At 42.3% G+C, this 25,570-nt stretch overlaps 1 protein-coding gene across 1 annotated transcript; it reads left to right on the top strand.

The window, feature by feature from the left end:
* The first annotated feature begins 21,884 nt into the window (after positions 1-21,884).
* On the top strand, positions 21,885-24,157 carry LOC135981433 (uncharacterized). Its single transcript, XM_065583972.1, has 2 exons — positions 21,885-22,593; positions 23,588-24,157. The coding sequence occupies exons 1-2, from the start codon at positions 22,017-22,019 to the stop codon at positions 24,061-24,063; spliced, it is 1,053 nt and encodes a 350-aa protein (XP_065440044.1). The 5' UTR covers positions 21,885-22,016; the 3' UTR covers positions 24,064-24,157.
* The last annotated feature ends 1,413 nt before the right edge of the window (positions 24,158-25,570 follow it).

Consider the following 25,570-nt stretch of genomic DNA (forward strand, 5'->3'; position numbering starts at 1 on the left):
TCTGCAAAAGGTATAATTATTTCAAACCTCACAAGATTTTTGCTAGACTAATTTAACGTTAATGTTTATATGTAATATGTGTTAAGATTCTGAGAAGGAAGGCTCTATACACAATGGGACAGCTTCATTCTTGCTGTTACCTCATGAAGTCAAAGTAACATCAGACATGAGTACAGCCCCCAAAGTGCAAATTAATTATTATAAATAATGCATTCCACTTACTATAAAAGGTAATATATACATCCTTTCCTCATTCTTATCTATGGATGATCAATATAAATCCTAATAAATATTGTTTGAGTCTTGAATATTTGCCTTCTTTATGGATTTAACCTGAATTAAGAAGAACAGGAGTACTTGTGGCACCTTAGAGACTAACAAGGTGCCACAAGTACTCCTGTTCTTCTTTTTGCGGATACAGACTAACACGGCTGCTACTCCTTAACCTGAATTGTAAGCATTCATGAGATGATTACATCATACTGTGAAATATTTTACAGTTAAAGTGGGCTACCCAGTGACAAATGAATACTATATTTAATTAGTAGTATTATGTCTTCTTTGTAAATCCGTTTTCTTCTCCCTGGATCTTGCACGGGACTGCTACAGAAGAGAGTATCAGCAACTGGTCCTCTCAGATCAATATCAATGAATGGAATTTAGACAATTATCAAGTTGTGTCCCCATGAAGGGAGTTTTGGAGCTACCACTGTCTCGCAGGCAGCCATAGCAGCTCCATCACAAGGTTGGTTTGATATCCAGATCAGGGCAACTGTGCACAGTGATTCTGAGTGATAGCCCAGACGTACAGTGATAAAGGAATGAATGTGTTCAAGGAGGATCCAAATCATACAGAGGCACAGATCAATGGGAAGGAAAAGTATTTATGTGGGGGGAAAAAACAGCATTTCACACTGCAGTGGAGAAAGAGAAGTCTGCTGGATTTCTGAAAATGGACATGGGTGACATGGGCCAAGTTTTAAAAAGCAACCAGTGATTTTGAATACCCAACTTAAGGAGCTTTGAAGAGACCTTTGAAGAGACCTGTTTTTCAGAAAGTGCTGATCACCAGCGCTCTAAAATGTAAGATATCTTGAGTTGAGCTCTCAAAAACTTGAAGAACCCTAAATCACTTGGCCATGAATCTTAAAAAGGCTAACTAATTTACGGTAAATGAAGAAGGAGGTACCATAAATAGATCTGCATACTTTGGCCTTCATTAAAGGATGTAGAAAAAAGGAAAACAATCAAATCTATGACAGGTTTCAGGGTAGCAGCCGTGTTAGTCTGTATCCTCAAAAAGAACAGGGTCTATGTAACTATGTAATCTATGTAATCAAATCTATGTAACTGAAGTAGAAAGGGTCTGGAGGTTGGTCTGAGCAAAATTAGTCAGAGCCAGTGTCAAATCCAGAATTTGAACCCTCCCCAAAAAATTTATGGAAGGGAGTTTGATACAGGTCTGGATTTCTGGTTTATCTCTAATATCTCTCTCTCTCTCTCTCTCTGTGTATACACATACACACACAGAGATTAGATAGAAAGCTTTATGAAGACTAGTGAAACATGTCCCTAATTAAGGAGGGGATAATTTTGAATAACAGTATCAGTACTGATTAATCCTAGTTTATCTTTTGCCCTGAAAAATTATTGAATTGTTCTATGAGTGACAGTATTGCTGGAAATGAGTTCTCAAGATCAGACAGAAATAAAATGATCATCTGCTTAGAATTCTAATTTTTTCTTTAAAGTCTGCAACCAGCAGACTTATGACTGTGATGCCCCTTCAAGATTCAGCAAAGATGTAAAGGGCACATAAGGGCTAATGATAATACATATGTAGGACTGTATTTTCATGGAAAGGTCATAACTGCAGTTAACATTATTGGTACTGATCTAGCGGCTGATCTTAATTATCAGAAAGTGCACTAAATTTCACTGGGATTTGAGGACATTCACTACCTCCCAGGGGGCATTCAGAACCTTCCAGAATCAAGCCCTGAAAAGATCCAAAGGGACTGTCAGTCTAACCTTGATCACAGGTTACATGGCATTCTGGGGCACATAAGCTACAAAAAGCTGCCAAAAGCCAGTTGCCTATCAAATCAACCTTTTTAGGAAATGTTAGCCTGGTTTATGGGGGTTGGTGTGAAGGGGGAAATGCACTATGGACTCCATGCAGTAACCATGGTTTTTGAAAGGGATAGCCTTGCAGAGCCACTTGAGGGTGAGAAACTCATGTTAAATGAATGGTCTGGCTCTGCACAGCCCCAACTTATATCCCGAAACCTCTGCTCCTCTGATCAGGATAGTCCTCCTTTTCGTTACGGTGGCGCAGGGTTTTCTGTTGTCCAGGGCAATGATTTGTTAATATATTTTAAAATCATTTGAAAATAATAATGCTCAAATTGTATTCAAGTTAGAAAATAAGATCTACAGGGTACGATAAGCCAGGAAGTTGCAGGCCTCTCTCCTCTTGTCTTTAATACTGATTGGCCTGAAGTTCTCTCCCTGCTGTGTCTCCCTAGGTGAGTTGCAGAGCTCCATAAGTCCTTCATATGCCAACTGAGCTGGGCTCTGGACTTCACCCCTGAGAAGAAGGAGATGAGCAACACCATATAGTGTAGACTGTCTCCTCAGAGGAGGATGTTCATCCTTAGGTGCAGAGCAATTCTACAGCTACAGAGCCCATGAAGACTGCCAAGCAAACAGGGCTCATGAAACACGAAAACTCTAGTGTGCAATATTAAGCCTTGTAATCACTTCCAAAAGACCTTGCTCACTCTAAATACAAATGGTTCTGTCTATCCTTGTACCTCATCAATGGAATACCTGGATGTCATTTCAGATAGCTACTCTTGATGACCCTGTGTAATTTTCGTTATCATGGGCGTCCTTCAAATCCTTACTATTGTCTTTCTGTGTATACACTAGTCACTAAGTAATCTAATTACATTAATAAGGCAGGCAGCCTTGATGGGGGGAGAGGGGGAATAGAAGTGTCTGTATTAATGACAGATGCATCTTAATAATCAAAAGTTTTCTTCTGGATATACTTAGATGGAAAAAAGCAAAAGCTATCTTTTCCTATTTCATTTTCCAGTACTTTAGTGCATAGCATTTCAGACGGAAGGCTCTCAGTGAAGAGTCAAGAATGATTTAATGTCCTCAATAAACTCTAAGGGAGAATTAAACTTGATGTGAGAATTTTTGCATGTCTTGTCTAACCCACTGGATTTAAGCAAGCATATCATACCAAAGTGACAAAAATTATATGGATTTTTTTCATAGCATTGTGATCCCCAATAAGAGTTATGAGCTATTAAAATTGAAGTTTGAAGTGCTTTGCAGCAGCAGTCCTGATGCAGCTCTGGACTCCTATATGGTCGTTTTTAGTACATTTATACTCTTACAGAAATTCCTTCGACAAATTCTCCATCTCTTCATTGAGAAGCAGGGAGAAATGTGCATACACATTTTATAAGTAAAAGAATGTCAGACGATTTGGTGAGCAGATGTTTGCAGATGGAGCAGGAGGAAGGGAGAACAGCTTCTAATCTCAGTTGTGATACCTTTTCATATGGCTACTGTTATTTTAATCCATGTTTTCTAGACCTTTAGATGCAAAGAAAAAAAGAATCACAGCCATCATGGCCAGATGGTACCAATTCAGAGTCTTTTTCACAAGTGTCTTAAATAAATCTCTTATATAGCAACAAATGTTTCTAATGTTGGATAGCTCAAACAACTCAAAATAAATTCAATAATTGAAGATGACTATGGCTATCTCCCAGATTTCTGCTGTCTTCATTGTGGTCTAGTCTAAGGTTGAAAACCAGAATTCTTAGTTTCTGTGCCTGAACCTGCCACTTGCATTTTGTGTACTGATGAAAACACAGTCTTCTCTATAGTAGTTAGTACTCTGCAGTCTCCTTTCATTTCCCTATAGACATCTTTGCCACCTCTCACAACTTGACCCTATATGCTCCCCCTATCCATACACTGTAAAGTGTCATTGAGGCAACAGGAATATGACTTGCACTATAGGAGAGGAGAGGTATTTTAAAAATGAAAACATGAAGAGTAAGAAATGGGATATTGGAACGAAATTGTGGGTAGAAGAAAACACAGGCACAGTTATTAGCTGTGAGCAATTCTGCCTCCAAAATTGGAGGCTGGTTTGGAACCTGGCTGAAACTGAGGCCTAATGTATTGATATTTTCAGAACATTAAGCAGGAAAATTATTTCATCTTGGGTTACAGTAGCTGGTGAGTTACAGTAAGTTGTAACTGCAGTAGGTTGCAGGAGAATGTTCTCAGAGCCTAGTGTATTACAGACACAGTATATACATTTAGAAAAACGAGGCAGTGACATGCATTAACGACAGATGATTATGAACAAATGTATTCCCTGAGGCCACTACAAAAATCAAGAATGAACGTGAGCAATAATTCTCTCATTTGTTCCGGCTGGTTAAGAAAGAATCCCGAAAGCATTCTCTCTCTCTGTAACTTGTACAATAGTAACTGATATGATTTTGGCATAGCAGGGTTTTATTTTTTAAAAAAAGATCAGAAAATTCACATGATGAAGAGGGTCAAAGTCATGGAAATACAGTTTTTTTGTTTAATTCCAAAAAAGCTACTCAGAAATCATGGGTATTGCACTGTGTGTCATTCCTAGAGTAAACAACAAGAAGGTATTATAATAACAACCATTTTGAACGGAGGAGTTCTGCCACAGCATCTGTCCTATCTAAACTTCACCTAACTCTAACAAATTCCATGAATGGAATAGTGTCCATTTCTTTTGCATAATGTTTGAGGCTCAGGTTTTCAAAGGGGTCTAAATGAGTTACATCACAATCACACTACTAGTCAATGGGAATTGAACAGCTATCTACTTTTGGCCCCTTCAAAAATCCCATCCTGAACAAATGCAAGCAATGAGAGCTAATGAGATATTCTCTTTTGAAGAATTAAATGTTTGGAGTAGCAGGGATTGAGAATATGAAAAACAACGAGAATTACATTTTTCAAAGATCAACGCAATCTTTGCCATTTAATTAGATAATGTATTCTTAATCTTATTAAAGTGTCTGAGTAATAATAGGACTCATTATGAAGTTTGCATTTCCTCCATAAGTAAATATGTTATTTACTTATTACAAAAGCGGGTTACATTATACTTAGGGCATTATGATTAAACAATTAGTTGGCATGCTGTGTTAGCTCTTCCCCTATTTCATTTTCACTTATTACAATTCTTTTTTTTTTAAATGTACTGTTGTCAAAGGCTTAGCGTAGTCTGTTTAAATCATCTATCAGTCATATCCATGTGCCAGACAGTATTTTACAAAATGATTATTTCAGTGAGTTAATGTTATATAGCATTATAGTAATATAATAGGAATATGGCTAAGTTTGCAGCCATCCCCTTGGGCTTTTAAGTGAGTCTTGTCCTCTTCTTGGGGCTTAGGCCACTTTTCTTGTGGGCATTGGCAGAAACCCAGGTCCATCCATTACTCTGGGTCCCAACCCAGGGAACCTGTAAACAGCAGCCATGTACCACTGCATTCAGTTTGCTGCTGCTATTCCTTGGCTCTTTTCCCATGTAACCCCTTTCCCTTCACCCCTTACCTCAGGGCTGCTGTTTTCAGGTCCTCTTCTTCCTCTCGACCTCCTGTGACCAACTAGGAGCACCCTTCCTTGTGCCCCGGGTCCCTGCCAGGAACTGACCTGCTTAGGCCCAGCAGCAACTTTTACCTGATCCAGCTGGGCTCTGATTGACTGCTTCTATGCATCATTTCTAGGCAGGCCTTGAGGACCCACTTTCACTGCTTCTTTCCTGGGGTGTTGTGGGGTAGGACCTCCACTAAAGGGCCAGGTATATCCCATCACAAAACTTGCATACTCTTACGTAACCCATACATTGTGCATGTGCCATCCTTGCTCTTGCAAGTGTTAACTAACTGATCACCCATCACCCTTAGCCATATTTGGTATATTCTGTGCTATATACATATTGCATTTTCACACCATACACTCTTTTCCTGACTGGTTAAATTTTTTTAAAGCAAGCTTTGGTCATGCAACCCTCCATTCATATTGTTATCTATACAGCTTAATGCTTTGGCCTAGCCATTTTCCTGTTTTTCCTAAATTTTATCTGTCTGCATGGCCTTATTCATTTGCTCCATCACCCTTACTCACTTGTTTTACCATACTGTTATCTATATATAGCAGACTACTCACACAGCTCCTGTTTACCCAGTTTCTTTTATGTGCCTCCAATACTTTGATTCTTCAACATTGTGAACAAAATAATGAGACGACCAGCTATTCTGCCGTCACTGCCATTGGGGTCCTTAAAAAAAAGAGACTTTTGAGGGAAAAATTAGCAGAGACAGAGCTCAAGCGCAAAAATTGCTGATGGAAAGAAGAAGGAGCAAGTTTCACCATACTGGCTGCCATCTCCACCATCTCCTGGGATCAGCCATGACATCATTGAGCCTTCATTGTCCTGATTCTGAGAGATGTCCTGACCAGACCGGGCCAAGAGAGGGATCCAGATGACATTGTGACCTCCACTGGCTTTGGCTTAATCCCATCCACCACCTGGAATGTAAGACTGTGTCATCCTTCATCCTTGTGTGTCCTTTCTCTTCCCCACCTTATTTCTTTTCTTTCTTCCCTTGCTCCTCTGTTGCCTTCTGTTGAATAAGAGTCTGGCTACTGTGGACAGAACTGTACAGTAGAACCTCAGAGTTACGGACACTTTGGGAATGGAGGTTATCCGTAACTCTGAAATGTTCATAACTCTGAACAAAGCAGAGTTCGGTCTCCAGATCCAGCAACTGACACTCCAAGCCAGGCTTCAGCAACAGCTGAGCTCCCTCCTCAGCTCTGGCAGGGCAGCTTCTTTCCCTGGGTTGGACTGAGTTTTCAAGCTTGGCCCCCTTCCAGCCGTGTGTGTGTGTGTGTGTGTGTGTGTGTGTGTGTGTGTGTATGTGAAAACAGCATGTCCCCTTCCCAGTGGGGCGTGGGGGAGGGGTGAAAGTAGCGCAGACCCCAGTGCTGCTCCTGCTCTGCTCTGCTGGCTTCAGATGCCTTGGGCTGGCAGCCCCAGCGTTCACCTCTTAGCTGTAAGAACCTGCCCCATGGGTGGGGGTCGGGGTGGGGATGGGGACAGGCAGTCCAGATATGTCTACCTTTAAGATGCAATGCAGGCACAGTACAGTATTTGGTAATTTTTTTTCTTATGTTTTGTCTCTGTTGCTGCCCGATTGGTTACTTCTGGTTTCACATAGTGTCTGTTGACTGGTCAGTCCATAACTCTGATGTTTGAGGTTCTACTGTATATTTTGCAACTCAGTTCTAAGCCTGTGAACTGGAAAGGAAGTTAAAAGTAATGCCCTAAACTGCCCAATGCTGGTACAACTTTGCCAGGTCTTGGAAAGGCTGATCAGACTGTGTGCCGGGCCTGTGTTTTTCCAGCAGTGAGGTTGCAGCTGAGAGTCAATACCAGAAACAGAAGCTGCATTTTCTATCTTGCTGTTTCCCCCGCCCCCCCCCTTCTATGTGTTTGTCTTGTTTGGTCTTCTAGGAAAAGGGATCAGATTTTAACAATGACAGCAGCAACAAAAACAGCTTCAGCCCATTTCAAATAACTTCTTCGCTTTTCCCCAAAAAGGACAGTTAATACCGTCTTTGATACCATCTAAAAGACTGTCAGACAAGGATTTTTCATTCTGAAGACTCTCTCCAGCTAAAGGGAACAAGACACACAGTTAAAATGAAAACCTTATTTAATACTGTATAGAAAAAGAAGGAAAAAATAGTTATAGCATTTAAAACTTATCTTTATAGCCCATGTTAAAAGGGCTCACACATAAACTTCTCTTTGCCTTTAGATTCCAGGAGAAGATTTCCCATGTCAAAAGGGCTCAACCATTTTTTTTTATATTGTGTTTGCTCTAATGATAATTGTACATGTTAGCTGCTTTCTTCCTCCTACCTCCTGTTTCACTGATACAGAACCATGGTCAGCTTTCAAATAATGGTAATCATTTTACTATTGGGTTCTTGAACTGGTGCTCCTTCTTCCCACAAGATACCAGAGCATCCCCTGCAAGTCAAAAATTTACCAATCTTCAGCAGTGCAAGTAGATTTTAATTCTTACAGTTACACATAAGCAATTCATGGGAAGGACAAAAGGGGGGGACCAGCTAAAGGAGGGGGCGCCAGCACGGGGCCTCAGTGCTCTCACCATCCCTCCCCATCCCACATTACCTGGGGTGTGGGTGATGGAGGGGGGGGCTCCGTCCTCCTACTGCGCTGGATACTGATTTCTGAACTGCAGGGCTCTCCCAGGAACTGCAGCAGTGAAAGGAGCAGAACATGGAGTGGCCCCATGCCAGCAGCTCCTCTGGCACTGCTGTACTGCCCCAGCCCTTCTACACATCTGCGTCTCCTCTCTGGGGTCTTTATCTGCTGGGGTGTGTATCCAAAATCAGTATCCACTGAACTGAACCACAGGGCTCTCCTGTGAACCACAGTGGTGAAAGGAGCAGAACGTGGGGCTGCCGGGTAACCCCACACCAACAACTCCTCTGGTGCAGCTGTACTGCCCCCATCCCTGTCCCCCAGCTGGGCTGTACAGACCCCAAACAGAAGACACAGCTGCGTGGAAGGGTTGGGGGCAGGGCTGGGGGCAGTATGTTTTGCTCCTTTTGCCACTGTGGTTCCCGGGAGAGCCCTGCAGTTCTGAAAACATGTCTTTCCGGTATGGTGTACCAGCAATAAATATCTTAATGGTATGGCATATCTGACCATATCTGCTTACTTGCACCACTGCTAATCTTCCAAATGCTGCAGTGTTGTAATTTTACTAGTCCACCTTTTGTATCTGACCACTTTTAGTTAGTCTATCGAATATTCTGCTATCTTTTAATGAAGAGTTTAGTTCACAAATGTTTTCTGTGTTAATAGTCTTAGCACTTGATCTTAGCCAAAAGGCCTACTAAACTGAAGATTAAAATACAGATGAGCTGAACAGCTTGAAGACAACATCTTCATTTAATGAACTGGCTTATCATTATTGTACTTTTATTGCATAATTTTTAAAATGTCCTTTCTGTGCTGCAAATATCCTGTAGCAATGCTAACTCTGGCTTTAAAATATTTCTGAAGATTATTCTGACTAAGCAGCAATGTCATTTCAAGGTAAAGGTGATCTGGAGTCAGAAGTCCTTGGTTTTATGCCTACCTGCAATCGCTACAGATTCCTTCATTGCATTTATCCTACTTGTGGATCTCATCATCATTAAATTGTTTTTGAATTCTACAAACTTTTGGATTGAATGGTATCTTGTGGCAGTTAATTTCTCAGGTTAATTATGCCCTTTGCAAAAAAAAAATATATCCTTTAGTTAGTTTTAAATGCATTTGCCTTTTGATTTCCTTGATTATCTCCTTGTTCTTCCATTATTAGAAAGGATAAATACACCACCCAATCTATTTTTTCTACTCATTCATTATGTTACATAACTTGATCATGTCTCATATTTTTCGACTCTCAGTGTAGCAATCCTAATATTGTCTGTATATCCTCATTTGGATTTCCATTCAAGCAGGGAATGCTCCACTCCCTTCTTCCAAAGGATGGCAACACCCTCATGGTGTTGTCCATCATCCCGTCCAGAAAACAGCAAAGTTTGTCCCAAGGCTGTTGTTAATCTTCCTGATCCCGTCCATTTGTTCTCGCTGAAACCCCGGATGTGTAAACTGTAGTGTCTCATCTCTGCTGTGACCGGAGCTAGCTTCCCTGTTTTGTACATTGTACGTACATTCTAAAAAACAAGTTTGGTTTTTGTCTTGGCGTTGAACACTTCAGTCTTCATGCCAGTGGCTTCCTTTTGGCTTTCACCACTGGCAGTCATACAGGGTATTGGCTCTTGAAGGCCATCACACACAGTAATGGTGGATTTCTCCACCGCTATTTCCATAACATATTTTGTATTTTATGGGAAAGGGTGGTTATAAGAGCCAGACTGAAAGGGAAACACAGGAAACTGATTCCATCACCAGAGTAGCAATAAGATGGACACCTGAAGGCAAGCAAAAATGAGGCCACCTGAAAACAACATGCCAAAGAGCTGTGGAAGCTGAGCGGAAAAACCTGGGGCACAGCTGGGGAACATTGAAAGACTTTCCAGAAACAGACAGCAGTGGAGGAGCTTCATCACTTCCCTAAACACCAGAGGCGTAAGAGGAACATGATGATGATGATGGTCCTCATTTGGAAAAAAAAATAATTCCTCTCATTCCTCTAGTCTTTTTTTTTATTTTGTCATCCACATGTGGATTACATCTATTTCTGTTATATATTTTTGATATGGGGTGACCAGCAGTAAACATGATCATTCCAATTGAGTGTATAGCATTGTTTTACACAGTGGAATTAGAATATTTTCACTATTATTTATATATCATTCATTTTACATATGTATCCCAACAGCACTCAATATGCTAGGCCCTGTCCAAACACAAATGAAGATACAGTCCTACCAGTGCTTACAATGTAAGAGGGCAATGTATGAATGAGATGGTAGATGAGGACACACTATACATATCTTCTCTTAAAAAATATAAACTAGCCCCCCGTGGCTGCTCTGTTGTGTCCTTTTTGTTGGCTAATTTCTCATATTGTATTTAGTTTATATAAAGACATCAGCATCCAAAAATTCAAAACAAAACTCCAAGTTTTTTGTCAAGAGAAAAATTCCCTGGATCAGATCTTCTAAGTCCCTGACTTCCATTCTTCTAACTATAATTAGAAACCTAGGGCCAAATTTTGCCTTTAGATTTAACACTTTTTCCCTTCAAAAGACTATACAAACATTAAATAGATCCTCACAACACTCTGTGAGATTGTAAATTGGAATAGTATTTCATTACTAATGGGGAAAATGAGAAGATATGTAACTTGCCAAGGGTATACATGGAACCAGGATTGGAACTCAGGAGGTTTTGATTCCTAGTACTACACTAATACCACTCATCAATAAAAGGCAGAATCTAGACCTTAATTGAAAATGTAACTGATCATGTAAGCACTTGTTTATTGTGTTGGGAATCTGAACGTGATCACCATGAACAGTATGATTTTTAAAAATGCTTGGTAACTTTGTGAACTGTATATTTTTTTAACCATATTTTTTGGATGAAGTAGAAATAAATGGAGGGATCATGCAAACACCACCTTGTTTTAAAAGTTCTATCTTGCAAAGGCATTTTTGCAAAAAAGGAAAACAGACAAGAACATATATTTGCACTAGAAACAAGTTGACTGTTCTGTAGTTATGAATAGAGGTGGTTGGGAAGTTTTTTATAAATTTTTTGTTGAAAAATTTTGATTTGTCAAAATCAAAACTGTTTATGAAACTGGGTCAGTTTTGATGAATGAAAAATGTTTTGAAAAAAGTTTTGAAATTTTCAAAATGTGTTGGTTTTGAAATTTTGTAGATGAAATGTTCCCATTTGAAAAGACTTTTCAGTTAGAATTTTAAGCTAATTAGAAAAAAAAGTGTTGAAATCTAAACTTTTTTTTCAAAATGATCAAAATGAAAAGTTTCACTTGACCCAAATCAAAAAAGTTTTCAGTTTTCCGATTTATGATTTTTTTTGTGATTTCAACTTTTTATCCCCATGGTAAAATTTGTTGAACTCTCAAAAACAATTGTGGGACAGGCATTTCCCAAGCCTAGTTATGACTCCTACCCATCTGAGCTGATAACATTTATATAAAACAAGGCTGTCAAATGTATGGTTTCTGGGAAATCTGTCTCAGAAAATAAAATCTATTGTATATGTAGTTGATGTTTTCTCCAGATGTATCTCACTGTGTGTTCCTTCATAAGCTGGTATTCTTATGATTGGAGCTAAAGAGATCAGTGGCCAACATAGAATATTAGTTTTGAGTGCTTTTTGAGTAAATTTTTGACATCAGAGATAGCAATGGTGATAGAATTTAAGTGGAGTTTAAAGGACTGTATAAAGAATAAGCAAAGGCCTAGTAGGGGAGGGTAATGTCATCTACTTCACCTGTCACATCAGTCCCAGGGGAACTCTGACAAGGTTGGTGGAAGTATTTAGCACCAAGAGAATGACAGAAAAGAAAATGAATTAAACTGCTTTTCATTATCGGAGGACTCAGTGACAAGTCCAGCTGAAGTATTTATCACTCACCCATGGATAGAAAAAAGTGAATTAAATAGCTTTTCATTATCTGAAGATGGATGAAAGGTGGGATGAGTGTAAAAACTTGTCAAATTGTTTAAGAATTATCTCATTTATTTTCCTTAATATCTTCTTTCCTTTGAACCAACCCCATCTCCTTGCCCGGTACTCTCCCCAGCTGACTAGCTAATGGGCTGTAGTTCTTAAGAGACATAAAAATATAGAATAGATACTCAGAGGTTTTAAAGATATTTCCAACTCAAGTAGCCTGAGACTTTGGCCTAGAATAGGGCAATTTCCATTATACAGGCTGAGCCCCTTTACCCACAGCAGTTACACATAAGTAGTCCCATTGAGTTCAGTGGGATTACTCAAGAATAATTGTGCAACAATGTGAATATTGAGTTCACAATCAGGTCCTGTCTGTTTGTATGGTATCTAGAGCTCTCATCTTCCTTATGGGATGCAGGTGCTACAACTAAATGAGATTATAGGTATCAGTAGAGAGAAGAAATTATACTGTATTACAGCAAATAGTGAAGGTGGGACTGACTTGTTCTCATTTGCTCCAATTATGTCCAGTTTTTTTCAAAGTGCACACCAACTTTTGCATGTGCTTTAGGGGTTACGTCTACATCACAGTTGGAAGGTGTAATGTCCAGCTCAGTAAACAGATCTATGATAGCTGTGATTGACCTAGTGTGCTAAAGCCAGAAGTGCAACCTCCAAATGGCAGGAGAAGCTAGCTACCATCAGTATAATCCTATCTGAATCTGTAGATATACAGAGGCGGCTAGCCCCTCCTACAGTTGGTGTTGCTCTTCTGTTTTTAGTGCATTACAGATAGCTTGAGTTGGAAATTACACCTTTCAGCTCCTGTGGAGATATGCCCTAAACTTCATGAGCAATTTTTTTGGTTCATGCATGTATGTTGGGCTTGACTGTGTGCAAATCCTTGACTTTCATTCACACGTTGTGTAGCTGCAAATATAACACAGGGGCACACATAAAAATGTGATTTTGCCCTAACTTTAATGGGAGCAGGATTGGACCCACTGTGAGGCAATTAGTATGTTTTACTCCGCTCATCCTAACTTTTTTTTGGTACTGCAAGTTCAGGAACTTTTGAGGGCTTAATTATTTAACTCATGTCACCACTGTAACTGAGTGCTGCTAGTGTCCCTAGAAGCAAAAATGATTAGTCATACAAAGACATGAAAATAACATCTGGTTTATCCTGAAATTGATGGTGAGATAGTGCTAAATTCCATTTATAACTGGACTTTATTTACAGACCTAAGACACAGCTGAGGTACAGCCAACCTATAATTACATCAAGTGGAACAGAAACATTAACTTATTTATGCTTCGATTCTTTGCTGTCCCTTACATATTTTTGCACAAGATCAGAAATATAGGTAGAATATGATTTTATTACAACAATACATCTTTTTGACACACACACAAAGTAAAATGGTCAGCAGGCTGTTACATGTCCTTTATTTAATAAAACTACATATAAATGACATGATGAAAAATGCTTGTAGGTAAACCCTGTAGGAGAGCAGTAAAGGATGTTGGTTGTTGCTCTCAGGTGCATGTTAGCATGTTATTAACTAAAGAGACATTTGGAAGTCAAAAAAAAAAAAAAACTAAATTCCATTAAATTCCAACAGAGGGTCCTGTGGCACCTTTAAGACTAACAGAAGTATTGGAGCATAAGCTTTCGTGGGTGAATGCCCACTTCATCAGACGCCAAGTGGGCATTCACCCACAAAAGCTTATGCTCCAATACTTCTGTCAGTCTTAAAGGTGCCACAGGACTCTCTGTTTCTTTTTACAGATTCAGACTAACACGGCTACCCCTCTGTTACTTGACATTAAATTCCAGTTGATTTGCATTTTTTCTCCCCCATTCATTGGCAGAAAAGGGGACGGGTAGGCAGTTTAAAGATTGGTTGAGCTGCCAGATAGATTACTATAGTAATCAACAATCCAAATGATTCTTTACTTATCAAACATTTATTGGACCGTAGCAAAATTAGTGATATTACTCTAATCCTTGTGCAAAATGACTATTTTAAACAAAGAGCTAGCTTTAGCAATGTCCATGATCTTCTTGACTTACCCCATACAGATTGGTAAAAAAAGACAAGTGCATATATAACTGTACTTTCCCATGCTACCTGCATATAACAGTGATGTACCCAAAATCTGTATGTATAATATTGATGTGGACATCATCCTTCCTATGTCTAGTTTAGACAGAGTATTCTTTGAGTATTAATACAGCCGTTTTGACAATCCCAAGTGTTCAAGGATCATGAGATTTGCTTTAACAATACATTATTAATTATTATTATTATTATTTTTAATTTTCAGTCTGGTTACTAAGCCTTATGAGTCTAGGAGCTAGGACTTTAAGGAAAATATCAGCCTATAGGCTCATGTGAGAACCATGAAACCTTGTAAGACTGATACAGGCATTTGCAAAGGCACTCACATAGTATCATTTACATAACTTACATAGACACTTTACATTAGCAATAGTCCTATTCTATCACTGCTTCCATTTTGCATGGATAAGGATCCCTGAGAAGTGTCTCCTTCAGTCCTGGCAACATGCACTGGGAAACTGCCCCATTGGAATCCTCTTTCACCCACAAGGTTTCATTTCTTAGTTCCCTGCTCATTCCCATAAGATCTCCCACTCCCTTGTTACCCCAGCTCCCTTGGGTTGAGTAGTAGCATATGGCTGGGGCCTTACAGGTCAGCTTCCCAGGAGAGGAGAAATCAGTGACAGGGTGTCTAGGCATATTCTAAACCTCACTTGATTTATTTACACTATATCCAACAGTCATGGAACAGAGGTGGTCACAAACAGCATGCAGACAAACTCTTCCTTCAGAAATGTGAGCCTGTTATGTTCATGGCAGACACACAGTTGTTAAAATGAATAAAGGAAGGTTGCAACATAACATTACTTTGTTTCTTAGAATCCAGAACCCTAATACAAGAACCAAAAACAGAGAGCTATATAGGAGAGAGGCACAACTCAATCCACCTTGATCCAGGTGGACTGACTCTTTGCAGCCTGTACACAGAGGGCCCAAATACACAGCTTCCCTCTGAGATCCAGAGCTTGCAAGCAGGACCAAGGAACCCTTACAGTTTAAAGTGATAGCATGTAATTTGAGTACAGTTTCCAATGCACCTCACAGCCTTGCTTGTTCCTACAGAGTAACTTTTCCTCAGGAATTTATTCTAATCAGAGACCAAGACCGAGATTAAATTCCCTTGCTGCTTGCACAGATCCCTCTCAAAGAACCACTACCTCTGTTCAAAACCTTGCATAACTAAAAGCAAACAGCAGTCTTCCCCAGAGTGAATATTTGTTTGCATGCTAAGAAAAGAACTTGGAAGATTTTATAACAGCCCAGCTTGGTGACACCTGCCATAATATTAAAATAGTAAAAATATATTTTACAAAATTAAAGAACAAGCCTTATTCTGGGTATGAATGTAACCAACAGCATGATGATAAATTGACACAGGCAAGCATTCAGTAGCATGTTGCTATTTAGCAAGACCTTTTACAGAGGGACAGAAAGGGAGTCACCTACAGAACCTACACGGAGATGCTTGGTACCATCAAACAGACCTACAGGCTTGGATCAGCCATATATTTAGCTATTTCAGTTTGCCTGAGTAACCTCCTGTAATTTCTGTGCTAAAAGAATTTTAAGTCATAGAAATCTGCTACAGGTCCACTCAACACTAGGGGCAGCTACTCCTGGCCACTCTGAGGATTAGCTCCTTCCAGGTGTTGCACCCTCCTTTGGAGAACTCTCTACCTATACTCCTCTTTCACCCTACAGCCCCTCTCACTCCAAGAGTTGCAGCTTCCTTTTTGTGACTTGGACCTCTGGCCAGGACAGCCACAATGGTCCTCCCCTTCTGGGATATCAAAGTCCTTGGGGGCAAACTGTCCCAGGCTCTCCCCTGCCTGGTCTGTGCCACTTCACTAGTGGCTGGTAGGAGAACCTGGCCCTACCCTCTACTCTGAGTTCCACCACAGGGGCCCTCTCTTTAGCAGCTAAGGTCCATGCTATCCAATCCTTGCTACTTTCCCTCTAAACCTTTCCTACCTGCTGGTTTGCCAGCTCAAGCAGCCTCCTCCCAGGAAGGAAGACTGCATACCATGATCCCCAACTTCCTTCCTTTACTAAGGGAGTAGCTACACACTATTTTCCCAGAGTGCTCAGCTATTGGGCTTTATAAACCCAGCCCAGCTCTTTCCCCAGCTGGATTTCATCAGCAGATTATGCCATAACATCCCCTGGCTTTCCTCCAGGTGCAGTCTATAGGTGAATTGGCCTAATTCACCCCTTCAAGACCAGTGTGGGGTGGATACCTCAGCACTAACCCTAAATAAAAGCTGTTTTTCATTACAAAGATGACCTTAATAATGTTGATTCCATTTTGGGCATGTTTTATATGTTCTCATCTGCTCCCATTGTATAGAATAAAGTGCACCAAAAATAGGTCATAGTTCTCTTCTACATAAGTGAGTTTTACATCAGATTAAGTATATCGATTTTGCCAGAGTTACTTCTGAGTTACACCTAGTATAAATAAGAGTGCGGGAGAGAGAGGAAATAGACACTTGATTCATACAACACACATAAATGTTCACAGAAGCTTTTTTCACTGCATGTACACAGAATTAACTCCAGAGCATAGCTTGTTGTACAATACCCATCTGTTTATAACTCTCACACGTGATGTTGAAAACATTAACCTTTTTTACTGTTCATAAGCAGGTTATGACCTAGGAATCTATTCCCTATTCATAATTGTTTGAAAAAGTTTGTGCCAACAAATTTTCATTGTATGTAGATCCTTTCTGCCAGGTGTTAGCAGCAGCAAAATACACCACATTCAGTTTTCCAGGTTCCTTCTGAAACTTAAACACCAGAAATCTGGGAAACTATATATATCACCCTGGGCCCCCTTGATAAGTAATACCTTCCCCCTCACAAGCACTGAGAGTACAGGTTTAAAACAAAGAACTTTGGGGAAGGGAGTGGCTAAGGAGACAACAGAGTAAATTTGTGAAAATCAGTAATTAAAAAGTTAACAATATAAGGTAAGCCTCCCACCAGAGTTTCTGAATACCAGTCCCAACTCAGACTTCCTCGTGCTGTTGTAAGTGGCTAATACATCCTCACCTCTTCCTCACAGTTTGCTGTCCAGGGTTAGCAGCGTCCAAGAATTCTTGCAGGTCAGTCTTCTGAACCTAAAGGATGTTTTGCCTGAGGTGCTCCAGGAACTCTGTCACCTGACCCGGCTGAGCTTATTTCAGCTTTGATTGCTAGATAAGAAGACTCACACACTGGAGTCCCTCAGTTAAGCTGCTGCTCTGGACGGTTTCAGCCTAATCTATTAATAGCACTTCTGTGATGTCTCACAGCCTCTTCAGCTCACTACCACTGTGCCAAGTCTCCTAAGAGCAACCACTGGTACCTAGTACCCTTAACAGAACGCTTATCTTCAGAGAAGCATGACTAAATAGGATTAACAAAATATTTTGTACATATATGATTACCCTTCTCGTATGCCAAAAAGGGCTTTCATGTAAATAGGTATTGTTCAAACATGTATGTCCATGAAAAGGGAAGATAAAGGGGTATGACCATGGCTGAAGCAGGCAGTCATTTGGAATTTAGAAGATTTCTGTGGAATTGAAATTTCAGTTAAAAAAAGAAAACTTTTGCAAATATTTCTTTCTTAAACTTGCTCTCCTCCCCCTCCCAATTTTCTATCCTGTGCCTATATCTGCAAAAACTGCAGGGAAGAAGGTTGCTTTTTTTTATTTTGTATTTGGTCTCATGTCCCTATAACTAGATATTTTTATTTAACTTTCCTCGGTTTATATGTTTAAAAATAGGATCTCCGTCTCATACCAATGTACTGAGGATGACAGCTGCCAGCCAACAGGATGCAGTTTAGAAGAAGAGGTGGAGGTGGGAAGCAGTTTCTCTTTCCTTTCTCTTTTTTTGTTCTAATGATTGTTGCTTATATAGGTAGATAGATATAGAGATATATAAAGTTTAGATTGCTGTAAATGAGCAGAGGATGATTTCTTCTTGGAATCATTATCTCTGGTTTGTCATCTGAACTATATCATTTGCCAAACATTTACTCTGCCTTGCTACAAGTATTTTGTTTTTACTGCATAAGGGGCGACTACAGTTATGGCTCACAATGTTTTTCTGGTAAAACCCCTTTCCATACCTTGAAAACTCTTCTGGGAGAATAATCAAAAGGGAACTTGAATACGGTAGGGGGTACCCACCAAACCAACAAAAAACTGACCCAGAAACACCTTCTGTTGTAACAGCCTGGTCCCTATTGACTCTCCTCAATGTATGCTAGTCCTATTATATGAACTTTTCCCCAACATGCTTTTGGAGGTTGGGAGGAGTGGCCCTTTACATTTGGCATACACAGGCAGTTGCAGCCATGGATGTGTATTTACAATTACATAATAAAATAAAGGGAAAGAATGAGTCATCCTGTATGACAGAAAAAGTTTGAGTTTATATATGGTAAATGGAGTCACCATAGCCGAATATGTGCTGACAAATCTAAAAATAATAATAAAAAAAACACAGGTAGACTGGGAGCAACCTTTTGCAACCTTGAGAGTGCAGTTAAGAAATACAAAAGGATATCTAATGTTATAGCCATTATGACAGCTGAACTAGTGGGAATAATCTTAGCATTAAACTGGATAAGGAACATACAGCCTACCGCAGCTGTTATCTTTTCAGATACATTATCAGGTATAGTGGAAATTAAGAGGGGTACCTGAGAAAGCAGGAGTGATATAATAAATGAAATATTGTTTTTGACAACAGAGTTAGTATTTGTGGAAAACCGGGCAATGAATTGGCAGATAAAAAAAGCAAACAATACTTTAAAAATGCAGAAACTGATATAATGATTCCTTTGGGTAATCAGGATTTTAAAAGTTTTGTTAAAAGGGGATTAAAAAGGAATGGCAAGATTATGGACCAAGGACAAAAGAGGAAGAAGATTCTATGAAGTATGCCCAAAAATAGAGGATAATGCACTAATCCAAAGTTTATGAAAGGATCAGTGAAATACTCATATTTAGATGGTTAATTGGTCACTGGGGTTTAAATAATAATTTATATTTATTGAAGAGACACAAAGCTGGGTTATGTAACACAAGTAAGGTTAAAGAAACAGTTGATTACCTGATATGGGAATGCAGGGAATATTCCCAGGAAAGATAGATTCTTTAATGAAGAATGTAGATGCTTTAAGATACCAGAATATACTATGAGGGGTTTAGTGAAAGTATTGGGCAAGTGGAGTAATATTAAAAAAAACCTCTTCTATGTTTTTTTAAGGCTATAGAGTGGGGTAAGAGTGTAGGGGCATGATGTACTACAGGGTGGCAGTTATAGACTCAGCAGATGAGCCTGCTTTGACATAAAGCACCAGAAGAAGAGGCCGAAGCCCTATAACGGCTGTGTGTAGTAGTTTTTTTGCTCAATGCTTCTCTTTCAACTGGTGAGTATTCTTAGTTTCTATCATGCTTTCCTTTCTTCGTGGCTGAGGGGATGATGCACTCTCACAATGTGGTTGTACATAATCTTTCATAATGTTTCAATGATCCAAATCAAGTGTAAACTCAGCTGAGAAGTATTTTTCATCTTAGCTGTGCCAAGATAATCAGGGCTCAGAGAATCAAGATGGATTCCTCCATCTTGCTCATAATCACCAGTAATGAAGAGTGTGATCCAAGAAGGTACTTAGGTACCTAAGTCTTGTTTTTAGGCACCACAAAACTCCCACTTGGCTGCTGCTTAACCCAGTAGGTGCGTAAACTCACTCAACACCTACATTTTCCCCTGGGGCATGCGGAATGCTGCCTCAGGATAGGAGTCCAGGCCCCTATCTCCTGCCTAAGCCCCAGAGCCATTCGCAAGCTGGAGAAGATAGGTGTTCAGCTGCCTAAGTCGTTTGTGTGGCTGATCTGGTAAGTGTGCTCAAAGACCACCTACTGGATCAGACTCCTCAGGTGAGCTCACACAAAACAGCTGACGGGGGGGGGGGGAGAAAGGAGGAGCCCTCCCAATAGTCTTGAGTGCTCAGGTGAATACCCTAGTAGTCTGTGGAATAGTCAGATCCCTCAATCTCTCCTACTTAAGTTGTTCCTCTTTAATAAAATAATTGAATCATTAAATATTAATTGGACCCGAGAAAGACTCTGTTGCCTGGTGGTTAGAGCACTCACCTCAGGTGAGAGATCCCTGTTCAAATCACTTCTCCCACACAGGTGAGGATGGATTTGAACTTTGGGTCTCCCACATCCCAAGTAAGTACCCTAATTACTGGACTAAAGATTATTAGGAAGTACTGCCTGTTTCCTGCTACCCAATTTTGTTTTGGGCCCTGCATGAGACTTAGGTTGTCACCTATCTTTCCCTCTTTTGTGGATGGCAAACAGATGTAGGTAGGGTTGCCAGGTGTTGGTTTTCGACTGGAACGTCTGGTTAAAAGTCTGGTCAGTGGCACAACTGGGCTAAGACAGGCTCCCTGTCTGCCATAGTGCCGCACAGCTCCCAGAAGCAGCGGTATGTGCCCCCTCTGGCTCCTACACCTAGGGCAGCCAGGGAGCTCTGTGCACTACCCCCACCCCAAGTGCCAGCTCTGCTGCTCCCACTGGCCGGGAACCACAGCCAATGGGAGCTGCGGGGTTGGTGCCTGCGGATGGGGCAGCGCACAGAGCCACCTGGCCACGCCATAGGAGCCGGAGGGAGAACGTGCCACTGCTTCCGGGAGCTGCTTAAGGTAAGCGCCGGCCAGATCCTGCACCCCTGACACCTTCCCATGCCCCAACCCTCTGCCCCAGCTCTGATCCCCTCCCAGCCTACAAACCCCTCGGTCCCACCCTGGAGCACCCTCCTGCACCCCAAACCCCTCATCCCCAACCCCACCCCAGAGCCTGCTGTACAGCCCAGGTGCCTTGTTATTTTTCAGCTTCTGCAATACTTTTTTTCCATCTTCGATTTTTACCTCAGATACATCTATATCTAGGTATAATGGTTTATCATTGTTAAATTCCAGTCTTGTAATTGTTCTGATTGGTTTAGCACTTCTTTGAAGTATTCCACTCATCTTTTTTCTTGTGATTTTCTAGGTGCCTAAAAGTTGGGCACTGCAATGCTCAGCCTTGCAATGCCTAAGCCTCTTTGTGGATCTGGGCTGAAGAAACTGAAGTGATATCTGTGTGATACCCATTGTCTTCAAAGTAGTAGCACAGGTATAGCTTTGAAACTTAGGCCTGGTCTACACTAGGCGTTTATGTCGAAGTTAGCGCCGTTAAATCGAATTAACCCTGCACCCGTCCACACTGCGATGCTATTTAGTTCGACATAGAGGTCTCTTTAATTCGACTTCTGTACTCCTCCCCGACGAGGGGAGTAGCGCTAAATTCGACATGGCCATGTCGAATTAGGCTAGGTGTGGATGGAAATCGACGCTAATAGCTCCGGGAGCTATCCCACAGTGCACCACTCTGTTGACGCTCTGGACAGCAGTGCGAGCTCGGATGCTCTGACCAGCCACACAGGAAAAGCCCCGGGAAAATTTGAATTTGAATTCCTTTTCCTGTCTGGCCAGTTTGAATCTCATTTCCTGTCTGGACATCGTGGCGAGCACAGCAGCACTGGCAACGATGCAGAGCTCTCCAGCAGTGATGGCCATGCAGTCTGTGAATAGAAAGAGAGCCCCAGCATGGACTGATCGTGAAGTCTTGGATCTCATCGCTGTGTGGGGCGATGAGTCCGTGCTTTCCGAGCTGCGATCCAAAAGAAGGAATGCAAAGATCTACGAGAAGATCTCTAAAGACATGGCAGAGAGAGGATACAGCCGGGATGCAACGCAGTGCCGCGTGAAAATCAAGGAGCTGAGACAAGGCTACCAGAAGACCAAAGAGGCAAACGGACGCTCCGGATCCCATCCCCAGACATCCCGTTTCTACGAGGCACTGCATTCCATCCTCGGTGCTGCCGCCACCACTACCCCACCAGTGACCGTGGACTCTGAGGATGGGATACTGTCCACGGCCGGTTCCTCAGACATGTTAGGGGACGGGGAAGATGAGGAAGGAGATGAGGAGGGCGAGGCAGTTGGCAGCTCTCACAACGCTGATTTCCCCGACAGCCAGGATCTCTTCATCACCCTTACAGAGATCCCCTACGAAGCGTCCCCAGCCATTACCCCGGACACAGAATCTGGTGAAGGATCAGCCAGTAAGTGTTGTAAACATCTAAACATTTATTTTTAACAAAACAGGAATATTAACAATTAAAAGAATGGGTTGTTCATGATTAGTGTGCCCTAGGCGCTTAACGGTTTAGTAAGGGGCAGTGCAAGTTTTGAAAAGAAATCTAGCAATGTCCGGTTTTCAGTGATTGTCCTGCACAAGCCGCTCTACTGTGTATTCCCTGCTACTGCAGCTACAGTAAAATGCGGTCTATATGTGCGGGGATAGAGCAGTAATCCTCCTGGGACATCTCGATGAAGCTCTCCTGGAGGTAACTTGAAAGCCGTTGCATGAGGTTCTTGGGGAGAGCGGCCTTATTGGGTCCTCCGAAGTACGACACGTTGCCGCGCCACGAGATTATCAGGTACTCGGGGATCATTGCTCTGCACAGCAGGGCGGCATACGGCCCTGGTCTTTGGAGGCTTTCCCGGAGCATTCTCTCTTTGTCGCTCTCGGAGATCCTCATCAGGGTGATGTCGGCCATGGTGACCTGCTTTTAATTAGGTAGGGGAATGTTAGTGTTGGGACTGCTTTCCCGTTCCTTTACAGAACTGTCACCGCTGGTTTGCAGCCACGCGGTGGAGGCGGGAGAGGGGCAGCCGAAAGGGATCGTTCCCGGGGACAGCCGCGAGGGGGTGGGACAGGGGCAGAGTTCCCGCTTGCCGGATTGCTGGCAGCAGGGACTGACATTGATTTAAATGTGAAATGAGGCCAGTGGTAATATAAAAGTTTTAAACTGCCACAAGTGTACGGCTTACCATGTCTGCCTGCAACAGAAATTCCGTTGTGCTGCCTCGCTTCTCAAATGTGCTGTTCAAGACCCCAGGCACAGAATGCGAAGGCCGAGAATTCGACCTTGTGCTGAGTGCGCATGTGAAAGGTGCTGTGCATGGTCTTGTTCACAGAGAAAGACTATGTTCTTTGTTCACAACTACATTTATCTTTCAGAGGAATTCACTCCCTTTTTCCCATTTCCACAGCCCCGTCTGCGACTGTCTCACAACCTAGCCTGGAATCACACTCCCAGAGGCTAGCGCGGATTAGGCGTAGGAAGAAGAGGACACGGGAGGACATGTTCTCTGAGCTTATGGCCTCTTCCCAAGCCCAGGCAGCACAGCAGACCCAGTGGCGGGAGAACTTGACCCGAATGCACCAAGCCAACATGGATCGGGAGGAGAGGTGGCGGCAGGAAGACCAGCAGGCGACTCTAACGCTGCTTGGACTACTGAGGGAGCAAACGGACACACTCCGGCGCCTTGTGGATGTTCTGCAGGAACGGAGGCAGGAGGACAGAGCCCCGCTGCAGTCCATCTCTAACCGCCCTCCCCCGCCACCAAGTCCCATACCCACCTCACCCAAAGTGCAAAGAAGGAGAGGCGGCAGAGTCCCTGCTAACTCTCACTCCACCCCTGCAGAGAGCTCTAGTAGCAGAAGGCTCTCATTTCCCAAAATTTGAAAAGTTCTTTCCTTCCCGCCTGACACAAGCCCACGTCCAAGTTTCACCTCCCAATGCCATGTGTAGTTGATAATAAAAAATTCGTTTCTGTTAACTACTGTTTCAATCATGTTCTTTTGGAGGAGGAGGGGAAAGGGGGTTGGAAATTGGACAGGACAGTCTCCTTTGGCAGGGTACATAGTCGGGGGCAGGCACAGCAGCAGGGCACATACACAGTGCAGTGATGCAGTGACTAGTTGCCCCGGTTAGTCTGGGAGGTTGTTTTGATGTAATGTTGGGGGGGGTGGGTTGCTCTGTGACTTTGTGGCGGGGGAGGGCAGTTACAGATCTTAAGCGCCGGTCCTTAGACAGGATCACAGAGCCACACAGCATGGGATCTGTAACCGTCCTCCCCCTGCCACAAAGTCAAATAGACCTCCCATACACACAGTCCCGATCAGGAGGGGTGACAGGCTCCGTTGAAACAAGCATCCCACCGCAGCGGAGCCTGTCAATCCTTGAGTTTAGAAGCTGCATTCGCATCACAACACTAGACCCGCCCCGCACCACAGTCTGCGTCCCAGTTTTAAAAAATTCCCGCTAAAACAGTATTAAAGAAAACGGTGTGCTTTAACAAAGTAGAACTATTTTTATTTCGACACGTGTGTTGGAGGGGGGGTGAAGGGGGTATGTAACTGGATAGGATAGTCAACATTACCTGGGTAAAGAAACGGGGGCAGGTTTAGCTTCTCAGTACACAAACTATAAAATCACAGGTTACCCTGCTCACTCAGGAACTTTGCTTTCAAAGCCTCCCGGATGCACAGCGCTTCCCGCTGGTCTCTTCTAATCGCCCGGCTGTCTGGCTGTGAGTAATCACCAGCCAGGCTATTTTCCTCAACCTCCCACCCCGCCATAAAGGTCTCCCCCTTGCTCTCACAGAGATTGTGGAGCACACAGCAAGCTGCTATAACAATGGGGATATTGGTTTCGCTGAGATCACAGCGAGTCAGTAAGCTTCTCCATCTCCCCTTGAGACGGCCAAAAGCACACTCCACCACCATTCTGCACTTGCTCAGCCGGTAGTTGAAGAGTTCTTTTTCAGTGTCCAGGGCGCCAGTATAGGGCTTCATGAGCCAGGGCATTAGCGGGTAGGCTGGGTCCCCGAGGATGACTATAGGCATCTCCACATCCCCAACAGTTATTTTGTGGTCCGGGAAGTAAATACCTTGTTGCAGCCGTCTAAACAGACCAGAGTTCCTGAAAACACGAGCGTCATGAACCTTGCCCGGCCATCCCACGTAGATGTTGGTAAAACGTCCCCTGTGGTCCACCAGTGCTTGCAGCACCATGGAAAAGTATCCCTTTCGGTTAATGTACTGGGTGGCCTGGTGGTCCGGTGCCAGGATAGGGATGTGAGTTCCATCTATGGCCCCACCGCAGTTTGGGAATCCCATCGCTGCGAAGCCATCTATGATCGCCTCCACGTTTCCCAGGGTCACTACCTTTGGCAGCAGTACATCAACGA

The sequence above is a fragment of the Chrysemys picta genome, chromosome 2, assembly GCF_011386835.1.
Source record: "Chrysemys picta bellii isolate R12L10 chromosome 2, ASM1138683v2, whole genome shotgun sequence".
In the NCBI taxonomy this organism is placed as follows: domain Eukaryota; kingdom Metazoa; phylum Chordata; order Testudines; family Emydidae; genus Chrysemys; species Chrysemys picta.

What these genes read in the sequence shown, in the direction of transcription:
- LOC135981433 (XM_065583972.1), top strand. Translation starts at nt 22,017, where the DNA reads ATGCAGAGCTCTCCAGCAGTGATGGCCATGCAGTCTGTGAATAGAAAG. An exon ending in ATCTGGTGAAGGATCAGCCA is followed by an intron (nt 22,594 to 23,587) that starts GTAAGTGTTGTA and finishes CCATTTCCACAG; the next exon opens with CCCCGTCTGCGACTGTCTCA.